This window comes from Periplaneta americana, chromosome 8 (assembly GCF_040183065.1).
Source record: "Periplaneta americana isolate PAMFEO1 chromosome 8, P.americana_PAMFEO1_priV1, whole genome shotgun sequence".
Classification (NCBI taxonomy): Eukaryota; Metazoa; Arthropoda; class Insecta; order Blattodea; family Blattidae; genus Periplaneta; species Periplaneta americana.
This window is the reverse complement of record NC_091124.1, coordinates 113,822,328-113,849,932: the sequence shown is the minus strand read 5'-3', so window position 1 is coordinate 113,849,932 and position 27,605 is coordinate 113,822,328. Positions and strand designations below refer to the sequence as shown.

The 27,605-nt window shown below is 35.3% G+C and overlaps 1 protein-coding gene across 5 annotated transcripts in view; it reads left to right on the top strand.

The window, feature by feature from the left end:
* LOC138704960 (folylpolyglutamate synthase, mitochondrial-like) overlaps positions 1 to 27,605 on the top strand; it is a 154,332-nt gene that overhangs the window by 111,233 nt on the left and 15,494 nt on the right. For all 5 annotated transcript variants that reach the window (XM_069833433.1, XM_069833437.1, XM_069833434.1 and 2 more), the window contains one exon: positions 684 to 826. In XM_069833433.1, the coding sequence (XP_069689534.1) occupies positions 684 to 826 (143 nt within the window). The remainder of the gene's footprint in view (positions 1 to 683; positions 827 to 27,605) is intronic.

The window sequence follows — 27,605 nt, the reverse complement described above, 5'->3', positions numbered from 1 at the left end:
CAGACCACTCCATGCTTGAGGTGTGCGCGCTTCACGAGACAAACGGCAACGAACCCGTCCACACTGTGGTAACGAATCCCTTTGTGTTTGCGAGAAAAACCAACAGGGAACAGATCACTACGCGGCATTTGAGGTTTGCGCGTTCTTGCCGCAGCGCATGCTTGAAATCGCGTACAAACGAGCGAACGAAGCCTCGAATTCTGTTCGACCCTTGTTGCATTACTGCCACGGCGCATCCGTGTATTCTCGGCCTTACACTAATCAGACTCCAAGTGTATACAAACAATTGTTCTTCCTTTAACACACATCATGAAGTGAGATGTATTGCCTGATGAGTCATATCAGCCAGAACTTCAATAAGGGGTACATAAGTTAATGAGAAACTAAAAACTGATGACGAAGTAATAAGTCAATTTAATATTGTCGGCCTCTGTAATGTACTTGATATAGCGCTGGCCTTCTATGCTCGAGGTTGCGGGTTAGATCTTGGCCCAGGTCGATGGCATTTAAGTGTGTTTAAATGCTATAGGCTCATGCCAGTAGACTTACTGGCATGTAACAGAACTACTGCAAGACAAAATTCTGGCACACCGGCGACGATGATATAACCTCTGCAGTTGTGAGCGTCGTTAAATAAACCATAATTCATTTTTTTAATTTAATATTATTCTGTCTTTTTCCAGAAGCACACCATTCCGTGTCTTAATATTCAATTGCACAGGTGACAGAGATCCAAAGACACTTCTCATGCCACTGTTGTGCTGTGGATTCCATCTTGTTGTATTCTGCCCGAATACTATCACAACTAGTACTAACTCCAGTTCAGGTTAGTAGTTAATAATTACTACTTGAAAATGTTTAGCAAATTGTTTTTTAGAATACTATACCATAAAGTACAGTAGGTCTTTTCCAAACAGTTAAAAGGGCGTAAAGGAGGTTTTCTGAGCCCTGTTACATAAGCCACTCTTAAGTTTATCTTCGAATTGGCAAGTGTATAATACACATTTTTACAAGCACAATAAGTTAATATTTTATATTTGATATTGTTATGATGCCTCAAAAAGGCAAAAACGTTTGCACTTATAAATAAATTTAAAATTTTGAAGTTTAATACAAGTATATATTGTAGACAATGCCTACAGTTTTTTTGACAAAGTAAGAAATTGTCTTACCCATTTTGCCTAGCAATTGTGCACATTGCCTAGACATTGTAGACACTGCCAAACTGAAGATAGGCAAATCTATTTATACAAAATATTGTACTGCAAAATTAACCCATTTAGTTCCACTGTCCTCAAACGAGGACAGTATAGATTTATTTTATTATTTAGTGTTATAACCATTAGAAATCTATTTCGAGTTCCCGAACCTTGAGATATTAACTAATCACTATTACAGAAATAAAAATGAACTTCATTTTAGTTTATGTTTTCATGTAATTTAAATTTTTTCGTATTGTTTAACGCAACTACACAATAATCATCAAAAAAATCATATAAAATAGAAAGAGTGCTTAATTTCACAGTTGATCTATAAATGTGAACAGTATGAGTTACAGATAAAGCTAATGTACAAATATTCGCGAAAAAAATATTTCAGCGCCAGTTTTACTGATATAAAAATATCTGAGGACAGTGAGTACAGTACCTGAACTACAATGGATTTCTTTTGATGCTAATATTGCCATTGGAGTAGTGAATTTATAATATTTGTTTTGATTATTGCCACTGATTTGATATATTATATATTATAGAGGGTGGTTCAGAACTTATGTTACAGAATAATATGGTAGACAGAGGTACTAAAAAAATATATTAGCAATGTAGGTATGTCCTGACTTTGCATCAGTAACAGTGCTAGAATTACTTTAGTGTTGGCTAGCCAATCATTCATGCAAGGTCCAGTAACAATGTGTAGTAATGTGTGTTACAGAAACGATTCAAAATGATGTCCCCTTGTTTTATATAAAAGTGGCATTGCCGAAGCATTGACTGCTAAACGAAACAAAAGTCATACTGGAGCCAAGTGGTATACATACATATTCTTCCAGAAGCTGAAATCTTATCTGCTTTTGAATGATATTGCACTGTTAGAGATTCAGAATTCTGACAAGGATTTCAAAGTCCGTCCACTGAGAGAAATAGTAAATGTTTGAGACTTTTGAGAAGCACTTATCAGTGAATGAAATGATCGTAAAGTAATTTTGAAAATTTTCTAACTCATGTGTGAGCTTTGCTCAATAGGTTTCAAGGGCAGAGAAACGGTTAGTGAAAACAGAATGCATTAATATCCTCTAGAGAGCAATGAAGAGCTTCAGAAGAAAAGAAGGGGAACTTGTGATTTCAGACTACCAATAAACTTTTAGTTTTGAAGTAGAATGACAATATTTGAGGTAGAAAGTGGTATTTGCCGGTCCTCACGAGAATCCTTGATATGGCTGTAGTGAACACCTTGTGTCTCTGTAAGAGGGTTCTTCCTAATGATTCACTGTCCTTGTTGAATTTTCGAAGAGAGATTGCAGTTTCGTTCATCATGTCGAAATCACCATCTATCTGATCATGTAAAATAATTCGAAAAGTTGAGGTGGCAGCTACGATCAAGAATGTGAAATAATGGCAAACATCACTTTCTTAGCAAGCGTGATCAACAGAGATGTCAGAGGGAAGGCTGTAAATCGAATCTCCGCACATATTGTGTGAAATTTAACACTACGTCGTGAGATCAATGTTTTCCTGTCTTTCATCTCCGAAAAAAGTAAAATGAACAGTCAGTAGCGCCAAATTGCACAAAGGACAGTTAAAACATAGTATTGTTGTATAAGAGTCTTGCTCATCAGCAGGGAACGGATTTATATGGACTAAAAATATATGAAATATGTAAATATATATGTAGTTATTTTTACCAAAATATGGAATTAAATATGGATTTTTACCAAAATATGGAATTAAATATGGACTTAAAATTATAAAAAAATGACTATGTACGTTAAATATTGGTACATTTTAATCAAACTAAACAAAAAATATAATGGACGTACCTTATCTTCCAATGTAGTTTCAACAAAACACAATTTTTATTGTCTGTTACCATAACAATAGGTTACAAACATTTCTTTCAAGTGCTGAAAAGTGAATCTTCTTCTATTGTCTCTGAGGATAGATTTATACTGACTAAAAGAGCGTTCGACGTCACAAGAAGTAACTGGTACATAATTCAATTTCACAATGTCTGCTGGGGATAAGTCCAAGTTAATCTTCACTGTTGATTCACCACTCATCACAGCAACAACCTTTTGTAGTTCTTCATATCCAGGGTTTTTTGAAAGTACAGTGTCCACCTTAGCTCTTACTGCATCTGCAACTTTACCTCTACCACGATTCAGTTGTTCCACAGTACTATTTATAATTTCAAAACTTTCAGATAGTGAAAGGTGCCTATTTTGGAGACTTTTGAGCGTTTTTATGATGCATGAAAATGTATGCTGAATGTGAGCTAAGTCATTCTTCACACTTATGTCACAGGTAACTGTTTTCGCAGTATCAATTGAGACTGCATCTTCAGAGTCCAATGCAAGGAGAACATTGTTAATAGAGTCTATATGTTCGGCATAATATTCAACTGCTTCTAGCCATGTACCCCATCTAGTTAAAATTGGCTTTGGTGGCAATGGAATTTCAGGATACATTTCTTTCAACACGTTAACTCTACTGGGAGCTTTGAGAAATACTTTTTTCACTGATGAAATCAACAAATCTACTTTAGGGAAATTGTCTCTGACCACTTCTGCCACACGATGAAATGCATGCGCCACACAAGTAAAATGAGTCAATTTAGGATATACAACAGATAATGCTTGTCCAGCTTTGACCATATAAGGGTCAGCATCGCTAATAAAGAATAACACATTATCGTACATAATACCCTTTGGCCACAGGATACCCATAGCTTCGTTGAACAGTTTAACTATAGTTTTGTTATTGCACTTTTCTAGAACATCACAATGTAAAAGAATTCGTTCAGAATATTGTTCACTTAACAAACCGATAACTACATTACCAACAAGTCTACCTTCTTTGTCGGGAGTCTCATCAATGGAAACCCAAATTGAACTATCTTTAATTTCATCTCTTATCTTCTGTATTGTCTCATCGTAGATGGATGGAGCATACGTCTTCCTAAGTGTTGACTCATCCGGGATTGTATGTTGAGTATATTTTTCAAGGAATTCCCTGAAGACCTTATTCTTTAGTTTGTAGAGAGGAATATCAGCAGAGATGAGAGAACGGCACAGGTCGATGTTAAACTCAGATCTTACATTCGATGTTGTTGGTTGTGTTAAAAACAATTGTCTCTGCTTGGAATTTAGTTGTTTGTTGGCCTGATGTTTACTAGTTGTAATGTGTTGTTGCACCAGGAACTTTTGTGTAGATGATACTGCACACTGACACAAATTACAAAATAATATTTTATTGTCAGTTGATAAACCATCTTCTTTAAATTCTGAAATGTAACTTGTTAGTTTTGATTTTAAATTGACTGAATGACGTACTTTTGGCATATTTACCGTCTTTATAGTATGATTTACAAAACTGAACCTATGTGTACTCTGACTGGCATTTAACTGTTGAGCTGCACAACTGAAGTCTGTTAAAAATTTTAAATTAAATTAATACAGTTTTGTAACTTACTTTCCCATTGTTGATAGGACTGCTAATTTTCAAATAACTCTGATGTTAAAGGGATTACTGAACATGTGTTTAAATCTCTATTGTTGAAATGTATTTTTAAAAGTTAATGGAATTTTGTTTTGTTTTATTGTTAAACCTAATATAATATGGACTGTTTTATATGAAATATGGAAAATATATGGAAATTAACGAAAATATGTACTAAACTCTAAAATATGGAAAAATATGGAAAATAAAAGTAGGATTTTTCAACCCTACACATTGTGAAACATAAAGATAATGCAAAATATAAATTATATTAGCTTTATAAGTAAATATGTATTTACATATAAATCCTTTCCCTGCTCATCAGTTATACTATAATAATGTCTGTACCAAATTACACTAGTATGTGTCATGAAAGTAGTCTTAGAACCCACTGTCCTCAAATGAGGATGGGCCCATAAATGACTCCAAAAATTGTTTGTCGGCAATGTAACTATATGTAAGTGATTTGTACGTATTCCATATCATAAATACAAAGTTTCAACCCATAGTTTAAAAAAATAAGTATGCTGGTCCTTAAGGGTTAAGCCAAAACACAATTATTTCTTTAATTGTCCTTAATTACATTTACATTTAATATAAATATGTAATAATAATATCACACAATAATATAGTTTGTCTAAAAGTTCTTTATTTCGATTATTATTTTCCATGTTGCTTTAGATAATACTTTCCAAACTTTATCCTTACAGTGAGGCCTTAGTGTCACAATTACTCGAATGCCAGGTTTAATAATCTCAAAAGAGAGAAAACAGAGTAATTATTTTACAGTTTGTCAATATTTTCATTTTACTATGAAATAAATATAACAAAATATTTTGACCCTTCAGTATTGTTAGTGGAAAACAAATTTGACTTTGCAATATCACACAGTGAAAACAATATCGAATATTACAAAATAAGAACAACAATAGAGTTTGAAAAAATTCTGACCTTACTGTACTGCTTAATGGAAATAATAATAATATCCAATTTCAGGTGATAAAAATCAGTAGTGGAGTTGTTTTAAAAAAGGCTGCCTTACAATATTACAAATCCAATATCCAATGCAAAAAACATACTATTTTACGTTAAAAGAACAAGAATAGGTTCAAAAATACTCTGACCTTACATTTAATCACCAGTTTATGTGACTTTTTGTATCGTTAAATTTAGTTATCTTGAAATATTCTGACTATACTGTTTCGATCATGAAAAAAAAAAGACTATTTTACCACTAGTTATTTTGAATAGTGTTTCTTAAACTTTCAGGTATCACTTTAATAGAAAAATTAACTTAATGCAACAAGGTAAACTTGAATGACACTTGGAACTGTAAAGTACCTGTTTCTTTACACAAAAATACTTCATGTTTTGACATTTACACATGCATTTAACAAATCCTTGACTGGGCCCAGTTGCTTGCAGAGTTGCAACTGACATGAGATAAATTTCTTTCCCCAGAGAGACATCATCGTTGTTCAATAGCTCTTACTTATAGACTGTAAACTGAGATCTTGCATACAGCTGTTTCAGTAACTCTTCTCTGATGCCAAGTTGATATTAACCGTCCTTCTGTTACTTTTATGACAACTGCCAAAATATTTCGTGCATCTCCACAGCCTCTGTCAACTACCGGTACAGGTACTCATACAGTAATACCTTCAGGAACTTATGGATATTTACTGTCGGAAAGTTTCTTCATTTTTTAAGCTTGTATTTCCAAGTTTTCTCTTGCATATCTTGCATTATCATTAATTACATAAAGTTTGCACATAACATTCTGATCATAGCCTTTTTCACCATAAGACTCTCCATAGGTTATATGAACGTCTCGTCTGTATTTTTTACATTTGTGTACTCCACTGCTGTCATTTGTACATATACAGCAGATTGAATTTTGTGATTGAGTCAGGATCATGACTTGTTGATGTCGAAGGCTTTGGCAACAGGGGATGAAAGATATTTTTCTAGACTATTATTTCCATCGATAGAGTTACCTGAAATGGAATCTATACCGTAACTCTTTATAGATCTTCTTCAGTGTTGATTCTCTGTAATACTTTCTTAGAAAGTGGTGAGCTTTCTAGTCCAATCTTAATTTGACATCCAAAAAGATCTTCATAAATGATGATCTCTCTATTCCTGCATGATAAGCCCTATTCTTCATTAATTGTATGAATTGTAGTCTGCACTCCAGCGAGAAGTCTTCTAGTCTTAGTCCATGTGGAGATCATGTTCTTTATGTCTTGATTACCTCGTTTCATGCTACCTTGACTTTGACTGTGCTGTGGTTTGCTGGATAAGTTTTAATTGAGGCCAATAGTCTTTTAAACTGCACACAGTGTTGTTAACAAACTCTTCTGTTATCAGACTAGAGAATGCTTGGTGCTTCGAAAAGTGAAGATATTAATCAACTTACAAGCTACTTCATCAGCATCTTAGTCTTGAGAGCTTTTAAAACAAATTTTGTGAGATGGTCCTGGTGTACTAAAATAAACTCATAATCACCATCTTGATGCGACTAGAAATCAATCAGTTCAACCTGGCATCAAGAATTAAATTCATTCGATATGATAGGTTTCACAACATACATTTCTTGACACCGTTTTGTTGTTTTTTTTTTTTTTTTGGCATCGTTCGTAGAATTTTTTGTTTTATCCTTTCTTTTATTTTTACAACCCCTTTTAGTGTAATATAATCAAATAATTTTGCTTATGATAATTCACGTTACTTACAGATAATTGCAAAATTTGAGAAAATTTGTGGTTATATATTTTGTCATCAGAATTATGGTTTTTCTTCTTGTTTACAGTTACTATATTTAGGCCCTGATGATTACGGATTTAGATTAGTATAATAATCATATTCTCTGTGGCACAACTTACAAATTAATTATTGCCGATTATTTAACTGTCAACATATTTACTGAATGTTCCTTAGGTAATGGAGTGTAAAGCAGCAGGGATTAATAAAATAATTAACACAGCATTTTAATATGAAAGCCCCTAATTGTCGTCTTTAGTGTTACTTCCATTTAGCATCAAAATCTTCTATTAACACGAAAAAAAAAATAATAAAGAGAAAAGTATTCTAAGGATAAAAAAAATGACGAAAACCTGTTATATTTTCACTGATGCATTTAAAAGGCAACAAAAAAAAAAGTTTAGTAACTCCACGAAGATTTGAACTTGCAACCTCACAAACTCTTTGCTAATGCTCTACCAACTACGCTAAGAGTTTTACTGCAGTCAGAATGGCATTGTAACAAGCAATGGTCGTACTCCATGTGAGAACCTGTTATGCAGTATATAGTGTTTGTGTTACAATATTCACTGTTTAAACACTCTGAACGATCTGTCTGTTTTAAATCTCGTATATGAATTATTTTCTTGGAAGATTTTAGTGATTAATAGTTGTGTTCTCCATTATAACTACTAGAAGAATATACGCTATCTTTTGAACAAAGCCTGGCTGTCCCGAGCACTCATGGAAATTCCCGATTCGAACTTAGTCTCTCAAACGTCAGCCATTTTCATTTTGACCAAGTGTATAATATAAACTTACAAAGCTTGGAACTTAGACACTTTAGGTTTGCAAAGATATCCATATTTTTTATCCAATATGCAATGAGAATTCATTTTGGTAAAGTAAAAAAAAATTGCTTCTTCTTTGAATATTTTGAACATGTATTACATTCATGAATGGTTAAGCACTTTTTAATTAACTACTTACAAACATAATGAAGTGCATTTTTCTGAGGTAAATTTTCTCCATAATCTATGTGATTCACAATAATATTGTTTGAAATTGTATTTTGAGTTACACCTAAATTCAACAAATCTCTGTCATCATTAACTTTTGAAAGTAAAACATAAGACTCTTTAGCACAGTTTGAACTGCTTGAATTCCGAAAATAATTGAGACAACTTTTTGAGTAGAATTGTATGAATTGCCCCCTTATAACTTATCCTAGGCATATACTACCAAAAGAATTTTTTTAAACCATGTGCTTTAATTTGCGTGTGAGAACAAATGAAAATGACTGTTTTTTTAAATGAGACCACAACTGCAGAAATGAATTACAAAGTTCTGAAAATATTTTATGGTATAGCTTTGTTTTCCCTTTTCCTTATGGAAATGAATTTTATCAACGAATTGGACTGCATCTAATGACTGGGTATATGAATGAAAGAATATTTTAGGAAATTTTATGAACTCCAAAAAGTCATTTAAAAGTTCATGCTATTTTCAGAACTTATCTAACCTGTAGAATTTATCTGAAACATTAAAACTTGAATTTAAAAGGTGAAAAATATTATAGTTTTCCAGAAGTTCTGCAGTTTCTGCTGCAGATGAGTTGAGAGTCCTTAAACTGTCATATGTTAACAATAAACTTGCAACAGTATGACTAAAAATTTGAACAGCTAACTTAACTTTCAATTTTTGAAATCCATTGGATAAAAGATAAACATGTTAAATTCTTATCCTGTCGCAGGTTCTGTGATCTGTCTTTATTATAAAAATTTGATAATTTGCTGCCAAGAAGCTACTTTATCATGAAATGAAAAGTCGTAGTTTAGCAAGTTGTTCCACAAATACTTAAATTTAAGTGTAATACATCAAACATATAAAATATTTAGTGATCTCAACCATAAAATATAGTTTCATGAGTTACCCCTTGAATATGTGCATGCTGAAGAAAATTGAAACCCATATCACTCACAAATAACAATCAGAATTTGTGAATTAGTAACTAATTGTGCGTTGTAGGAAGAAGTTTTTCACAGTATAAACACCACCTATCTGAATATCATATGAGGTTCATCTCTCAATCTCTGATGAAATATATTGTTGTTCATTGCAACCAATGCAACCACAAAGGAGGAGAAAGTAGTGCAAAGTAAAATAATATACTTTTTCTAAATGTGGTTAACTGTATAAATTCATTGTAAATATATGTATTACTGGTACAATGCTCTAAGACACTAAATTGTACACATTGTAAATAAACTTAGTACTGTAAAATGTAAACATTTAGGTGGTTTAATATTGTAAGAACAGAACAGTGAAAATATGTTCTGTAGCTTAAACGACTTTATGTGTGGTTATGTTTGAGGACAGTCCACTGCACTGTCTTATGTGCTGCTCTTAGTCATACCTATAGTCGATGTTGCAGTTAACCTAGCAGTTTACAAATCCCAAATGCATTCTCTAAGGATCAACTGTTTCTTGTACACTAACCTTCTGCATGACAACTTCTACCCCCTCATGTCATTTCAGTCATAGAATATCTGCCTCACAATCAACCAACAGAGTAGCTAAGACTCCTAAAATTATGGCTTGTGTACCTTTCTGGACGAGGTATTTCCAAGTAGGCCTACTTGGCTATTAGAGTCGAAATTTTATAAAACTTGTTAATTCCGATTACTTGAACATTTGAGGCGGTTGTCGTCGTTGTCAAAGACTCCTCTCTTTGCCCTCGGCTGCCAGCCCCGTTGTGTATGGAGAGTAACTCGAGATTACTCTGGTAGAGATGAGGTTCCCAGGTCAGCTGCAGACAGTTGGGACATGGGGTTTGGGAGACGTGCTCATTGATTGAAATGATGTAAGCGGACACACCAGAAGTTGTTGGTAATAAATCTCGATGAGAACGTTTATTATTATGAAGTCTTGGTTTCGGATTAGCAGAAATGCGTGTCCAAGTGTATAATATACTGCTCTCACTGCCTACAAGTTGGTAGACTAATTTCCGTATTCTCGTAATTCTATGTTTTATACTATAATACCGGTAATATAACAGAGAGTTGATAACGTGATGACAATTTATTCCTAATGTAATAATAATGACGAGAAAAGAATTCGGACTTATAAGAATGATACAACACACGACTTCTTCCTATACCCACTAAAAAATTCTAAGTCCGTAAATTGTTATCCACGCCGTCCCGTTCCAAGTTATGTTCGCCGAGAATATGTGGAGTGCGTCCTTACCACACGCGTTCTATCTGCCCTCTGTCTATCTGCCAAGTCTCTCCTCTACTTGCAACCACCAAATATCCTCATTTCGCCCTTCTATCTATAAATCACGTGTCTCTATTATGAATCCTGATTGGCCATGATTACTCTTACGTCACTTAAGACGCGCTCTTCAAAAATTGTTCGTTAACTAGATCCTCCCCCACTTCCGGTGTTTTCTGACAACTCTCTAAAATATTCCAGACCGTCTCCTTTTCGAACCTGGCTTGGCGTCATCTTGCTGAACACCCGCAGGCAAAGTCCATGTATCCCCTCATCGGTCAACTCCACGCCTGGACACATGTTTCCTGTCCGCGTAGCGTGGATTCGGCATTTCTGCCCAGCTGTTACTTCCTTTTCACATTCTGGAACTTTCTTACACGCCTACGCTTCCTATCCATATAAGAATATTAACAAGAAATACTAATCTGATGAAAACCTCCTTATCCTATACGAGGAACTGTCTCACATAGCAGCTTCCATAATAATCGATATTCTACAATTGTTTGTTGAAGTTATATGCACTTTCTGAAAATTTTTACGGTGTTCTCACAATTTTTTTTTTCCTTATTTGGAATTGTGAATGTGCGTTCATTGAATGTTTTTGAGTTGATATTTTCACTGTCAAATAAAAACCTTTATCTTCTAGATCATCAGTTCTCATTTGACAAGTTTATCCCAGCGATAAGCTCCTGCTAATCCCATTAATAAAACTTTCATCATAAGATATGTGCTATCAGATGATTCTAGTAAAACTTTAACTCCTGCCTCGTAAAAGTCTTGCCTTTTTAGGTTTATATCCATCTGACTTTCTTTTGAGAAAAGTTTTTAGCTTAGCAAACTTCTTTATGTCGACATTTTGTTAAATAACTAATGGTGATTTTAACATAGAATACTTTGACCAATACCTCTGGCTTCACAGCAGGAATGCTATTGGACTCCTGAGAACAATTGTCACGAAACTTTGTGTGCACGAGATTGATACCAAAGTAACAGGTGTGAAATGAGGCATTAACCCCTGGAACATGGTTTACAAAATAGGGACACCATGAGCAAATAAATGATGATGGTGGAATCACAATCAGGAGTATTGCATGTGTCATGTGCAGTAAGATGTTATGTCCAACACATTACGGAATAAAAGCGATGTGCCCTATGACACGTATCCAGACAAAGTTAATGCTTAATGAAGCGTAGGTTGGTACTATGGTGCACTCAACTGATTGTATATGAAAGAATGCAACTCGAAAATGAAGAGCCTGTTATGCTCCTTATTACAACCTACGTACTCTTTCACGCATTGAGTAGAGAGTTCGTATTGTTGAAAGAAATAGACATCGAGAGGCTAGCTATCTGTGGCCTTGGGGAGTGTAGTTTTTTGTGAAAATTTACATCCCTGTTACCGAGCGTTTTGGCCAGTAAACTCGTGTCAGTTTAACCAGACCAAAGCAGAAAGGATGCTCCTGTTAGTTCCAGTTCCAGTACCTTACACATCTTGGACAGTACAAGAGCTGTGGACATCCACACTGATGCTGCAGTCCAATTCTCTTGGAAGTTGCTTATGTTGTAGTGTTTTGACACATGTTTGCCAAACTTGCTGCCTGCTTCCTGAAAGCAGATGTACAGTTTCTTTGCAAGGTGTCCTGACATGGGAAAAAAGCATCTGAATGCTATAGGAATGGCTAGTAGATGCAATAGATTGTATAACAGCTTCAGTCATTGTCTCCCCAGTCACTGACAGATCCTGTTTGATGTGAGTTCATATTCAGATTGACTTTGGTCTGTATTAAACACCATGTTGGCATCAATTGCATTGGCAGTAATGTAGTCCGTAAATTTTCATACAAACTCCAAGCATGCATAGTATCATATCCCATAGGTACCTACATGGTGTTTGACAATTATTTCTGGCTGCAAACACTACAGGCATGCCCCACTTTATAAGCCATGTTCTAGGGCAGTTTCTCAAAGTGTGCTCTGCATAGGGCTCCGCAAGACGTGATCAAGGGCTATTCTAGGGAATAATGGAGAAAGAAAGCAAGAAATCAATTTAATAACTAAAAAAATAATAACACTAGTCTGCGATGAAATTCCTGCCTCCAAAGGTTTAATGTTTTTAGGGTATTTTTAGCACGCTGAAATCAAATTGAAAGCCAGAATGTTCCTATCACATACCATTTTTTTTATTATTTTAATTTTCTTATAATACATTACGGCAATTTATATGATAATTATTTAAACTGTAATACTTTAACATATGTAAGTTTAGTATGTTAACATATGAAAACCAAATGTATTCAACATATTTTTAAGGTGTTTATATTGAAAACCAAGGACACTGGATGTTTCTTAGCAAATAGGGGGTGCAAGCACATAAGGAAGTTAGGGCGAAATAACGTGCAGCCTTGTCATTATTTTTATTTGTGAAAGATAGAAATGTCAGCCATTCCTTGGTGAGAGACTGAACTCAACTCGTCTAGTTTCTCTCACATTTCATTAGTCTGCGTTTCATGTGGAAACGAAACGAAATCAATTTGAAGGTTTATAGTGGAGTGGAATGTTGAAAGTTTTTAGTTCAGTAAGAAAGTATTTACCATGTTGCATCGAGGATGTCTAAATAATCCAGACCACTTTTGTTATATAACTTATGTAGGATATACACATTGCCTAAGCAGAGGTGTAATATTACAGATTTTGTGAAAAGTCATACCACGCATATTTTGGAATCAAACTTGGAGACCAAAGTAAAGCTTGGGCACCACACAAAGTATGTAGAGTAAGCACTGAAGAACTTCGTCATTTGATCAATTGGAGAAGACCGTTGCTATCTTTTGGAGTATACCTATGGTTTGGAGAGAGCAGTCGAACCATAGTAATGACTGCTACTTCTGTTTGTGTGATGTGAAGGGGTACGATTCTAAACATAAAAATCAAATTGTGTATTCAGTTGTTCGGTCAGCCATTTTACCTGTGCCTAATGTACCAATCCCTGTGCGACCAGAAAGTCTTAAACAAACATCATTCTATTGGTACTGACAACGTGAAATAGGTTTTAAATACTTTTTCTCCGAAGATGATAATCTTGTATATTGCAGTAATGTGAAAGAATTTATGCTAAAACTTGGACTTCCAAACTATGACCTAAATGAATGGAGACTGTTCATTGATGCTTCCAAGCGAAGTTTAAAGGATTTCCTCCTTCATAACGGAAACATTTTTGGTTCAGTGCCCGTTGCCTATTCAGTGATCCTCAAAAAATCATACACAGATTTGCAACTTCTGTTATTGCGACTAGACTATAGGAACACAACTGGCAACTTTGTGATGATTTCAAAGTTCTTACTATGTTGCTGGGTCAACAATCTGGTTTTACCAAATTTCCATGCATTCTTTGCCTGTGGGATAGTAGGGCACGAGTTGATCACTGGACTATGAAAGAATGGCCACCTCGACAAAATTTGGAAGTCGGTTGTAAGAATGTTGTGCGTCAAAGCCTTGTGAGTTCTTCTAAAGTTGTGCTGCCATCTCTCCACATCAAGCTTGGCTTAATGAAACAGCTTATAAAAGCTTTAAATAAGGAAGGAGGCTGTTTTAAGTATGTATGTGAAAAATTTCCACTACTATCTGAAGCAAATTGAAAGAAGATATATATCTAATGGTCCTGACATAAGAAAACATGTCTGGTGCAGCACTTAAAAACAGTATGGATGAAAAGGAGAAATCAGCATGGATGTTGTTTTGTGAAGTTGTTTTAAAATTTCTTGGCAACAAGGATCCTAATTACCGAAACAGTGTGGCTAACATGCTTGAAGGATACAAGGAATTTGGTTGTAACATGAGTATCAAAATTTTCTGTTTTCTCAGCTAGATTATTTCGCCGAAAATCTAGGATTTTTCAGCTAAGAGTAAGATGAACGATTTCACAAGGATCTGCAGGATTCGAAAGAAGGTACCAGGGACGCGGGAGCATCAGTATGCTTGGTGATTATTGTTGGAAGTTAAAGCGTGAAATACCTGAAGAGAAACAAAAGAAAGAGGAACAGGAGGACTTTCTCAACTAAGAAGCAAGTGGTGTAATTTTTTGTGTGATACATTGTGCTAATTTATATATCCAGTGGTGAAGTAAACAAGACAAAACAAAGCAAAAACAGTCTAGTGACATGTATGAACAACCATACATATAATTTCAGCAAGTTGTGTCTTTTAAATATTGTTTTTGAATTTGAAATAAAAAAGTGAATTGAAAAAGTTTGTGATGAAATTCACGTAATTGTAAAATACATTTAAAGTGATTTTGCAAACAAACCTGACGTGATAGAAGCAAAGGGATTGAACATTCGGATTCAGCACATCGACATTATATAAAATCACATTACTTAGTTTAGGCAACAAACACAAAGTTGAAATTCGCAGACTAGTGTAATCTGTTGCAATATCCGCATTGAGCTAATGCAGAGAATTGCTGCGACATCTTTTGCAATTGCTGAAAATCAGTAAAAGTGTTGAAATAGACCAGTAAATTGTGTGTGCTATTGCTCTGATTAGTGTTACACTGCCAAATGGATGATGTCTGTTCAGTGGTTGCCAATTCAGCCATTTTGTAAGCAAGTCTACTTTTCTTGACATTTATTCCTCTGCATATGTGTTGATAACGCAGAAAAATTAGTTGCTTTCTGTATCAGGTTAGCTACTAAATTTACAGAAAGTCTGCATGGTTTGCTATTGTCAGGATAGTATTTTTCATAATTGGATGGTCATATGCCAAAGCGAACTAAACACCAAATCATTTTCTGTTTTATTAGCCTTTAAAGTTGACATTAAAATAAAAAATCTCCACATGAACCACAGAGATGATTTTTTTATAGTGTTACACAATGGTATTACTTTTCATGTTACAATGTCAGAAAAGTGTCAGTATCAATATTTTACTTTATTTCTGTTTGTTTGTTGATTTGTCACAGGGTATACAGAGCTTTATTATCATATGTCCCAGGAAAGAGTGGCCGGCCAGCTGCGTCCTGCGTGGTTTCTGCCATGTGTAAACAGTTTATCCCACACAATCGAGCTCCAGTAGCCATATGGCATTCAGTGTGCTTAGAAGTCGTGTAATGAAACTCTCGATTCTTCAAGTGTACAACATTAGTATATAAAGTTGAGTGATTATTGTGTATTTAGGTAATGGCTAGCAACAAATTCTCACTATGTGAATGTGTGTATATGTACAATACGTACATAAAAGCCAGAAGGTCGTGTGCGAAAACAAGACGAAAATTTCGAATAAAGTTTCCAAACAGACCTGTACCTTCTGCCAAAACAATTAGACGATTCGCGAAAAGATTTAAAGAAACAGGCTCAGTGAAGACTCGAAAATCAAGCAGAGAACGTAATGTTCTTATGCGGAACGATTGTCAGTTTATTTCCAACAAGATTCTGCCACAGCTCATACAGCTGCCATGTCAATGAGGGAATTGGGGCATATTTTCGGTATGAGACAAATCAGTAATAATTTGAGGCCTCCACAAAGCCCAGATATAACCTCTGACTTTCATTTAGGGGGAACACTAAGAGGTTGGGTTTATAGGAAAAATCCTCATTCTATAGATGAACTAAAAGACTATATACGAGAAGAAATCCAAGCTTCAATGATGTGGAACTTCAGAGTGTTGTTCATTCGTTTATCAGAAGATGTCAGTTGTAGTGGCGGCAAACAGGGGCCATTTTCAGCAACGACTGGGAGCATAGTAAGTCCAAATTATTGAACATTTGTTAGTACTGTTATATATTGGAGAAGCACCAGAGAAATGGTTATGCGCTCGATGGAAACCATGTAGGGCACGGCCAATTGGCTGGCTGCTCTTTTCTGGAATGTATGATAATAATAGCTCTGTAGTTCATTTTTGCGTAAGAAGGAACAATATACATATAATTTCGTCTGTGTTTTAATAATGCAGTTAGACTAGAAATAATTATTATAAATTTTATAATTCAGAAATACTTGGTATATTGTATATATAAAGATTAATGATTCTTGCAAAGCATATATAATAATTAGACCTCGGATTTTTAGGCTTGAATAGGATAGGTTGCAATAATTTTATACAAAAGTTCCTAAATGTATGCAACACGAGAAACTCTCGAACGATGATATTGCCTAAAACTAGATGCATTAAAGAACGTATGTTTCAACCTACGCTAAACGAGCCTAAAAATCCGAGGTCTAATAATAATCTAAAAAATATATTGCTTTGAGAATGAACTGATACACTACAAACTCTAAACATAGATTACACAATATATTTTGGATAATAGATGTGAAATAATTATCAGTTCAGGAATAAACTTATGTACTGTAAACATTAAACATAGATTATTATAAAGTTTACATGATAATGTGAAATAAAATTATTGTCACTAAAGTAAGAAATAAGAAATAGGTGCACAGACAATAAATTCCAAATTATTATTATCATTTCCTTAAGTGAATGCTAATCATCATGATTTTTATACATTGTCCTCTGCACAATCATCTTCGTCACAGTTATGTTCTTATGTGGTGTCTTAGCTGGTCTGCCCTTCAGTCTTCGGTTGAAGTTTACAGATTAAAATTCGGCCAGTGTGTTATCACTGTATTTATATTCCATTGTGTCTGGATTTTCCCTTTTCAATCACATTTCTTTTATTTTCAGCCACTCTACATTGCGGCCTAAATGTCTGAAACTTCTTGCAAAACTTTATCTTCTTCATTCTTTCTTTTCTGTGTTGAATTTGTATTTTCAACATTTTCTTCACATCCATTCGTATCTAAAATAAAATACTGTACGAGAGGAGAATATGTTTTAGTAAATATTGTTACATCTTAGATAATATTATTAATGTTAATAAAATATATACTTACTTACAAATGGCTTTTAAGGAACCTGGAGGTTCACTGCCACCCTCACATAAGCCCGCCATCGGTCCCTAACCTGTGCAAGATTAATCCAGTCTCTATCATCATATCCTACCTTCCTCAAATCCATTTTAATATTATCCTCCCATCTACGTCTCGGCCTCCCCAAAGGTCTTTTTCCCTCCGGTCTCCCAACTAACACTCTATATGCATTTCTGGATTCGCCCATACGTGCTACATGCCCCGCCCATCTCAAACATCTGAATTTAATATTCCTAATTATGTCAGGTGAAGAAAACAATGCCTGCAGTTCCGCGTTGTGTAACTTTCTCCATTCTTCATCCCTCTTAACCCCAAATATTTTCCTAAGAACCTAATTCTCAAACACCCTTAATCTCTGTTCCTCTCTCAAAGTGGGAGTCCAAGTTTCACAACCATACAGAATACCCGGTAATATAACTGTTTTATAAATTCTAACTTTCAGATTTTTTGACAGCAGACTAGATGACAAAACTTCTCAACCGAATAATAACAGGCATTTCCCATATTTATTCTGTGTTTAATTTCCTCCTGAGTGACATTTATATTTGTTACTGTTGCTCCAAGATATTCGAATTTTTTAACCTCTTCGAAGGATAAATCTCCAATTTTTATGGTTCCATTTCGTACAATATTCTGGTCACAAGACATAATCATATACTTCGGAATTTACTTCCCATTCTATCGCTTTACTTGCTTCAAGTAAAATTCCCGTGTTTTCCCTAATCGTTTGTGGATTTTCTCCTAACATTTTCACTCCATCCGCATAGACAAGAAGCTGATGTAACCCGTTCAATTCCAAACCCTGTCTGTTATCCTGAACTTTCCTAATGGCATATTCTAGGGCGAAGTTAAAAAGTAAAGGTGATAGTGCATCTCCTTGCTTTAGCCCACAGTGAATTGGAAAAGCATCAGATAGAAATTGGCCTATACAGACTCTACTGGAAGTTTCACTGAGACACATTTTAATTAATCGAAGTAGTTTCTTGGGAATACCAAATTCAATGAAAAATATATACCATAACAGATATAGCATAAATAATAATAATAATAATAATAATAATAATAATTATTATTATTATTATTATTATTATTAATTAATTAATTAATTAATTAAATTCACACTGTTGAAAGGATTTTTACCCTGTCCTCTTTTGCCGAAGTAACCATCTTCATAATTAGTGTCACAGCACTCCCTAGTCAGTCTAGGTTTGAAATGACTAGAGAAATTGAGTGATTTTCGATACATTTAATCTGTAACATGTGGTAGAACTGATTCAGCAAACGAAATCGATTCATAAAGTGTGCTTTCGTCATTTTTCGTACATAGTTCGTTCTGGCAAATGAGTGAACTGCATTATAAACTAAAAAAAAAAATATTTTAATATAAAAGTATTAATAAATTTACCATCAGTTGTTGATTCTTCTTGTTCTCCGGGCTCATAATTATCTGAAGAACTGGGACTGAAGTCACCAACCTCATATTCAATTTCAACATATTTTACTGAAGAAATCTTACATCCCTACCTTGAACTATTTCCTGTGGAAATATGGTTCATTCTGGTGGGAGAAAAGCGGTCATACTAATCATATGCCGTAACAAAATTGTGTTCCAATGTTCCTTTGGTCAGAGAAAATTCCAGTCCGCTTTGGCACAAGAAAGAATGATAATGCAAGACCAGTACACATACATAACATCAAATTTTGGCACTTAGTTCGCTTTGGCAAATGACCATCCAGTTGTGACTCAGACTTGAGGTACACATTGGCAAAACTGGTGATTCTGCTCTTTATAGTAAGTAACTTCCAAAGTTTCAATGTAGCCTGTGAATAAGCATAACAAAATGTAATTGCTTATTCATTATACTGTGGCAACCATGCTGGAAAGTTCTCGCTGCCTCGGGAGTCGAGCACGCGTCTGGCAGAAGGAAGAGCACGCGTGGAAGGAAGGCGGCGGAAAGGGAAGACGCAAGTCGGCGGGCTCTGGGTGCGGCGAAAGGAAAGAGGACTGTGGCCCACGCGGATTGGAGGGGACGGACATAAGGGGAACATCTGGAGTCCGAGTGATGGGGAGATCCAGAAAGCTCGCAAGTCAAGCGAACAATTGTTGTAGAAACAGATTGTTCTCGAAGATCGAAGGTACGAGAATGTATGAATTAACACATAAAAAGCGATCAGCCTTCAAGTCTGGAGTCAGTTTGTGAAGCAGCAGTGAGCGTCCAGGTGGAAGCAACACGTCCGAGAGTCTTGGGTTAAACATGAAGTGAACTTGAGTAACTGCGGCAGCATTCGGGTGGAAGCAACACGTCCGAGAGTCTTGGGTTCGAAGTTCAGTGAACTGTCTCTGGGAGTTTTGGGTTCGATACACCATGAACTTGAGTGAATGAGCTAGAAGAACTAGCCAAGGCAAACGAACTGAGAACTGACGGTTTTGTTTTGTAAATAGTGCTTTGTGAACTTTAGTTGAGATTAGGAGTACATTGTTGTTCTCAATAATCCACGTGAATTGTCATTGTCGTCTGTGGAGTGCAATAACGAATACTGTGTTGCTATGTGGAGTGGAATACCCAGTGTTTAAATTCAGTTATAGAAAGTCATTATTGTTGTGAATAAAAGTAACATTGTTGAATGAATTAAAGGTCACAATACAGTAAGTGCGTTTTTTATGCATATGCCTGAGATTCGGGATGCTAAAGGAGAATTCCCAGTCGACTTCAGATGATTCTGCTTCTGCAAGATCCAACATGCAGGCTGCATCTCATTCACTGGATATGACTCCTCACTCCAGTAAAAGATTATTCTGTACTTGAAAAAAATCGTTCTATACAAGGCAATACAAGTAAACGAGAGGGATTTCCATCAATTCGAATTCAACTTAGTGGAACAACAAAGAATCCAAGTATGATGAAAGTTAATTGTCTATTGGATTCTGTAACACAAGTGACAATTTGTCACAGTGTGTTATACGAGGTCCATCCAGGAAGTAAGTTCCAATCACATCCAGAGATGGCATGACTAGTTGACGGGAATGCATATGCATAGCAGTGGAGAGGGGGGTATGTGGGAATAATGCAGTGCAGTTTCAGTCTTGTGACGGCAATAGTTATTGCACAGCGCTAGGAGAAAATGGCGTCACTGATATTGTCTCTTGCCAACTGCGAGATTAGTGGAGTTATCTGATTTCTGCATGTTCAGAAGCAATCTCCAGCAGAGATCCACCGCCAATTGTGCAGTGTATATGGACCCGACATTATGAGCGACAGTATGGTTAGACAATGGTGCAGGAAATTCACTGAAGGCCAAATCAATGTGCACGACGAAGACCGTAGTGGCAGACCGTCCTTGATGATGCCAGAACTGATAGAAAGTGTGTGGCAAGCAGTTTTGCAGAACCGGTGCTTCACAATTTCGGAACTCTCTGGTCAATTCCCCCAGATGTCCCACTTACTGCTGGATGAAATCGTCTCCCGGTGGCTTGGTTTTCGGAAAGTGTATGCAAGATGGGTGCCAAAGCAGCTGACAGATGAACACAAAATGAAACATCTGGCCTCAGCATTGACATTCCTCCAGCGATACACAGAGAAAAGTGACGAGTTTCTCGACAGTGTTGTCACTGGGGATGAAACATGAGTATCACATGTTACACCAGAAACAAAATAACAATCAGCATAGTGGTTTACCTGTGAGGACCAAATTCAAACAGACAATCTCTGTCAAAAAAATCATGTGCAACTGTCTCTTCTGGGATCGACGTGGTGTCCTCATGTACGAGTTTTTACCGCGAGGGGAAATCGTTAAGGCTGAGCAGTATTGTCAAACATTGCGAAATTTGAGGAGGGTGATCCAGAACAAGAGACATAGAATGGTGACAAGAGGCATTACACTTTTGCACGACAATGCACGACCCCATACAGCCAACGTCATATGCAATCTGTTGCTTCAGTTTGGATGGGAGATCTTCGACCATCCACCCTACAGTCCCGATCTCGCACCAAGTAACTTTCATTTGTTCCGTCTCATGAAGTGCTTTCTGGCAGGAAAACGTTTCTACAATGACGCTGAGGTACAGACGATAGTGACTTCATGGCTAAAGATGTTGGTGGCAGACTTCTGACACAGGCATACAGATGTTGGTGCACAGGTAAATGCCTCATTAACGGTGGTGACTATGTTGAGAAGTAGCCAGTGAATCTCTGTAAATAATGCAATAAATATTTCTTCCTTATTGATGTTTTTGTTTCATTTATTTCATTGGAAGTTCCTGGATGAATCTCGTATGTCAGAAAATGTTTCCCTGCGAAATTACACCGTCATTTTGAATCCTGTCATCCAGACCAACAGGATAAGCTGATTGAATATTTCAAACAGATGTGCAATGATTTGTTAAAGACTCAATAATTTATCTTTTAAGTGTTGCACATTAAAAATGAAAAGTCAATGGAAGCATCTTACTTGGTTAGTTACAGAGCTGCTCAGCTGAGAGTGGCACACACTATTACCAACCAACTGTGATATGGAAATGGTTAAGTCATAAAGCTGCAATACTACTTTTCAATGATACCATATCTCACCAAATAAAAGACTTGGCAGAGAATGTGAAAAATGAATTGATCTCTTGACTGAAGTGCCCTGAATTTGCTTTACAAATGGATGATGCCACAGATGTAGAAGGACTAGTAGCATTGCCTGCCTTAGAATTAAATGTCAGCATCAACTTTGTATTGCAGAATCTCCTTTTGTGTAAATCACGGAAAAGTCATGCATCAGAGAAAAGATATTCAACAAATTTTAATCAATGTTTAACAGAAAATGACATGCCATGGGACAAATGCGTAGATGTCTGTACAGATAGGGTGTGGGCAATGATGGCCGAAACATCTGGTGCTGAATCATGGGTAAAGAAATTTGCAAAAAATGGTACTACCAGCTACTATATTCTTCACTGTCATGCGCATACTGTATAGAAACTGAACTTTAATATTCTCTGCGCAGACATGGGGAACATCCATCATACTTTGCTCCTCCACACAGAGGTCAAATGGTTCCGACTGTTTGAACTGAAGGCCGAAGTGAGTGCATTCTTTGCAGACTAACCATTTTATTTGCAAGATTTTATGATTGACAAGAGTTCACTCGTCAGGGTTGCTCAACTTGCAGTTATTTTTACCAAAATAAATTAAACTATCGTGACACTACAAGGAAGGATCAGTTCTATATTCTCAGCTAATAACAAGATATTGGAATTCAAGATAAAATCTCAGTTTTGGACCAACTGTATTTGCAACCGCGTTTTGAAGTGTTTCTGAATACTTAAAGAATTCTGTGATTTGTTGGGATCTAATCAGTTATTACCAGATGAGCTGTATGATGAGATAATGCAACTTCTTGTTTTGCACGAGTCTGTTGTACACTTGGTAAAAATGAAATTGGCTGACCTCTTCAGCAGTTAAAATTTTCTAAATCCCTTCGAGTGAGCATGCAGTTCACTACCATAAACCTCTTCGCATCGCTTTTGTTAACTCCATAATACAAGGCACTGATTTGAGCTACATCCACAGCATGCTTGACGTGGAGCAGTGGTTAAGCTACTTAACTTCTATGCAGGCAGCTCGAGTTCAAATCCCTGTAGTGATTTTTTTTATTTTATCCTTTCTTTTATTTTTTACAACTCGTTTTGGTGTAATATAGTCAAATAATTTTGCTTATGTTGCTTCATATTACCTACACATAATTACAAAATTGGTGAAAATTTGTGGTTATAATTCCAGGAAATCAGGATATATTTTATCATCAGAATTATGGATTTTCTTCTTGTTTATAATTACTACGTTTAGGCCCTGATGATCATGGATTTAGGTTAGTATAATAATCATATTCCCTGTAGCACAACTTGCAAATTAATTATTGCCAATTATTTAACCATCAACATACAGTGAGTGTAAAAACTATTTGCACTGTGAGTAATAAAAATATATAGCAATAATAAATGTGCTTCAAATCCTATACACTCAACAAGTTACATACAAGTATATACATTCTCTGTTATTTGTTTACATATAAACAGAAAATTAATTGCACAAGTCTCAAAATAAACCATTCTATGATTAAAACACAATGATACCAAACAAAAATACGAACAAAAAGCATTCGCACACTGGTCACACTTTAGTGAGTTCCTTTTGAGCTTCAATAATTTGTAGGGTAACCTTTGCATTTTACAATAGCCTCTAAACTTCTGGGCATAGAATTAACTAAATTTGAAGTAATACTTGCTGGAATGTTGTTCCACTCCTCTATGATTGCAGCCTTTAGAGACTCTTTGCTGTTAATATGCCTGGTTCTAAGTCTTCTTTCTAAATAAGCCCAAAAGTGCTCGATTGGGTTGATGTCTGGTGACTGGGGAGGTGTCTGAAGGTAGGAAGAGATGTTATATAGGCACAGTCGAATATTGTGGGCCGTATATTTGGGATCGTTGTCTTGCATGAATATGAAATTGTCTCTGATGCCCAATTTTTCAGCACAAGGGACTACATAACCCTTCAGAATATCAATGTAACGTTGCTGGTCCATATTGCCCTCTATAAAAGCCAATGACCCCACTCCTGCTGAACTCATGCACCCCTATACTATAGCGGTTTCAGAATAAGAAGGCATATGGCCTAAGCCAATCGAGTGTTAGCAGCAGTACGACGTTGTCACACGGTGCACGGTGCATGAGACGTGGAAGACAGAAACAACAGATAAGGACAGAAACTATCAGTCGCTCCTGGCTGCAGCGAGCGGTGGGTCGAGACCAGTTCCTTCATTGTGTGCAATGTTTAAATATAATTACTCTTACTGAAGTAATTTTCATCCAATCTTTATTACTTCTTTGCTTCACAGATCAGTAGATTTTGGAGTCACTAACTTTCGAAATAAAGTGACAGATACGTAGAAATTTACTATGCTAATGTCAGACAAAGAATGTCTTAATTTAAAAAAAAACTAATGCTGCATAATGTATTGCACTATCTGACATGTGGAAATACTCTCCTGAAAAAACTGAAGGCGAGAAAATTTATCCAGATGTTCAGACTTCCTTGTACAGCAATGTTGAATTTATTGTTGTTTATTTCTCCAGAGGAAAGATGAGATAAAGTTTGTTTGTAGGGGCAGCCTACGATTCTAGCAATAATAAAGCGTAAACATATCTGTAGATACATAATTTAGTATTGATATTGAAGTTGAGAAGTATTCTGTTTTTCTTCTGCTAAATGAAGCCTATATAATTTAATTTAATACTCAAGCTTATACCTACCTAGAGGTCCAGGGTTCTATATTCTCGTCACGAATCTGGTTATAATGCAACGTAAGCATAATATCTGCAGTGCCTGGGAAAAGTGACACAAGTCAGTTTCCACAAACCTTTTTTAATAATTTCTTGACAACTTATGGAACATCTGCTCGCTTGGAAAAAGAGACATAAGTATTTCTCCCACTACAAAAATTCATCTAGAAAAAATCAAATAAACATAAACCAATGTAAGTTGTCAATAAATTATCAAAAAAGGTTTGTGGAAACTGACTTATGTCACTTTTCCCAGGCACTGCAGATAAGTGATCATACATAATTCAGTATTCATACTGAAACTGTAGATTATTTTATTTTTTTCTATTAAACTAAGTCTATCTAATTTAATTTTATTCTCTAACTTTTACGTATCTTGAGGTCCAGGGTTCTATAGTCTGGCTAAGAATCCGGCTATAAGAATATAAGGATATCTGTAGCCCTAATTCAGTACCATACTCATATTGAAATTGAAGATTACTTTCTTTTACTTTGTTAAATCAAGCATATATAATTTCATTTAATCCTCAAGCTTATACCTACCTAGAGGTCCAGGGTTCTATGTTCTATCACTCTGGCCTGGGCAGTATAAGCCTATGAGTGAAGGTAGTTATATATAAGTGAATATGAAAACTGTAACCCAATAATATCGTTAATATATTGAAGGTAAATTTGTATATTAGAAAAAGGTAGGGGAAGGTTGCCTATATCGTACCATTTTTCAGTTTTTCTTTAGTTATTTCTAAATGGGAAGGAATTTTAATTGCATATACTGTTAAACATTGAGACAGGACCTTGGGACACAAAATATTTTTTTTTTTCAGAATTTTTAAATAATTATCAATTGTTTTAAAATACATTATTTAAAACTCTGCAAGTGGTACGATTTGTGTGCCTAGTTTCCTAAATCGTACCTAGAGGTCACTTAAATCGTACAATACACAATTTTCAAAATAAGAACTGCAAAAAAAAACTTATTTCATTATATTATTGTCATTTACTATGACATTTTATTAATACAACTGAGAAACAAAGATGTTTTAAGATACAAAGATTTTTGTAATGCTATTATCAAGATCTAATAAAACGAAAACACGAAGGGTCACTCAAGATTAAATCATATTTAACATAAATGAACAATACCTACTTGTCAGATTCTGTCGTTACACATGTCACAGGCAAAATGAGAACGTTCTTGTGGCGTAGAAACTTCTGCACGTCTCATGCACCCATTGATTGCACACAGCAAGGAATCATATCTTCAATGACAGCTTCTTCACAGATAAAATAAAACCAGGTCTCTTCTTTTACATCAGAATCAATCATTTTAGATGATTTTTTCGTTCTTTTTGATAGCTGATTTGCTTTTTTTATTTGTTTCCTTGAAATTCTTCCTTTCGGTTTCTTCTGCTGCAGTCGATTCTTAGAGGGATTGGAGTTAGCACAACTGCTTACTGAGCACTTTTTCTCTTTCTCGTTTGAGCTTAAATCTTTGGTTTAGGGAGAAACTCGTTCCGTCAATGTTAAATATGTACAAAGCGTCTATGAAGTACTCGTCGACTACCTTCTCCAAACAATAAAAAGACCCTTTAACATTAACTGTATTAAACCCTTTGGAACAATTCAGATACAGTTTCCAGTTGCCGCAAACTTAAATTTGAATATTATAGATATATTAATTTGTCCTACAGAATTTATCTGTAATATTTTCCTCCTAAAATATTAAATTTGAATGCCTCTTGATGAACCCATAATAGCACTTCCTTCTCGCCAGTCGTATTTATTTATTGAACAGATTTGGAAGGTGTGGGTTTGCTTCTAACACATCGAAGGCAAACTTCCTAACGTCTTTTGTAGTAAGTCTTCAAACATCAGAATATGTTGTATGTATTTATTCACACTGCAGTGGGTATATACCCGGTGGCAGTGGTAACTAATTATACTCAATAATGACAATAATAAACTTATTAATTAAAATACAATTAATAATAATACTAATAATTAATACTAACAATAATTAATAATAATAATAATAATAACAACAACAACAACAACAACAACAACAGGGAATATACTAAATTAAATGAAACGATCACTTAAAATAACATTTGAAATAAATCTAATTTGTATCTTAAAACTAAGATCGAACTAAAACCCACGAGTATGATATGTTCATATCTGCACAAGTACCTTTCAAATTACACTCATTTCGCTGTCAACTCATTCACTGCACTGGAACTACGACACATTTCACTGATTCTATCCTGATTTCACTAACACTTCAAAAACATTTCACTGTTCAAATACTATGCACTGCCACTATAAATTATAAAGCTTCACTGACAGGAACACGTTTCACTTACACGGCACACTTCACTAACACGACATACTTCTTCACTGATACAACACACTTCACTGACAAAACATAATTCTTCACTGATACAACACTTCAATAACAACATATCATTTACACCCTTTAAATACTGTGTATAATTACCGTCTATTAGTAAGGTCCTTAAGCCTATTTTTAAATACATTTTTGGTTGTTGGTAAAGCCTTTAGTAAGTCTGCAGGTAAAGCATTCCAGTCCCTGATAGTACGATTGAGAAAAGAAAACTTT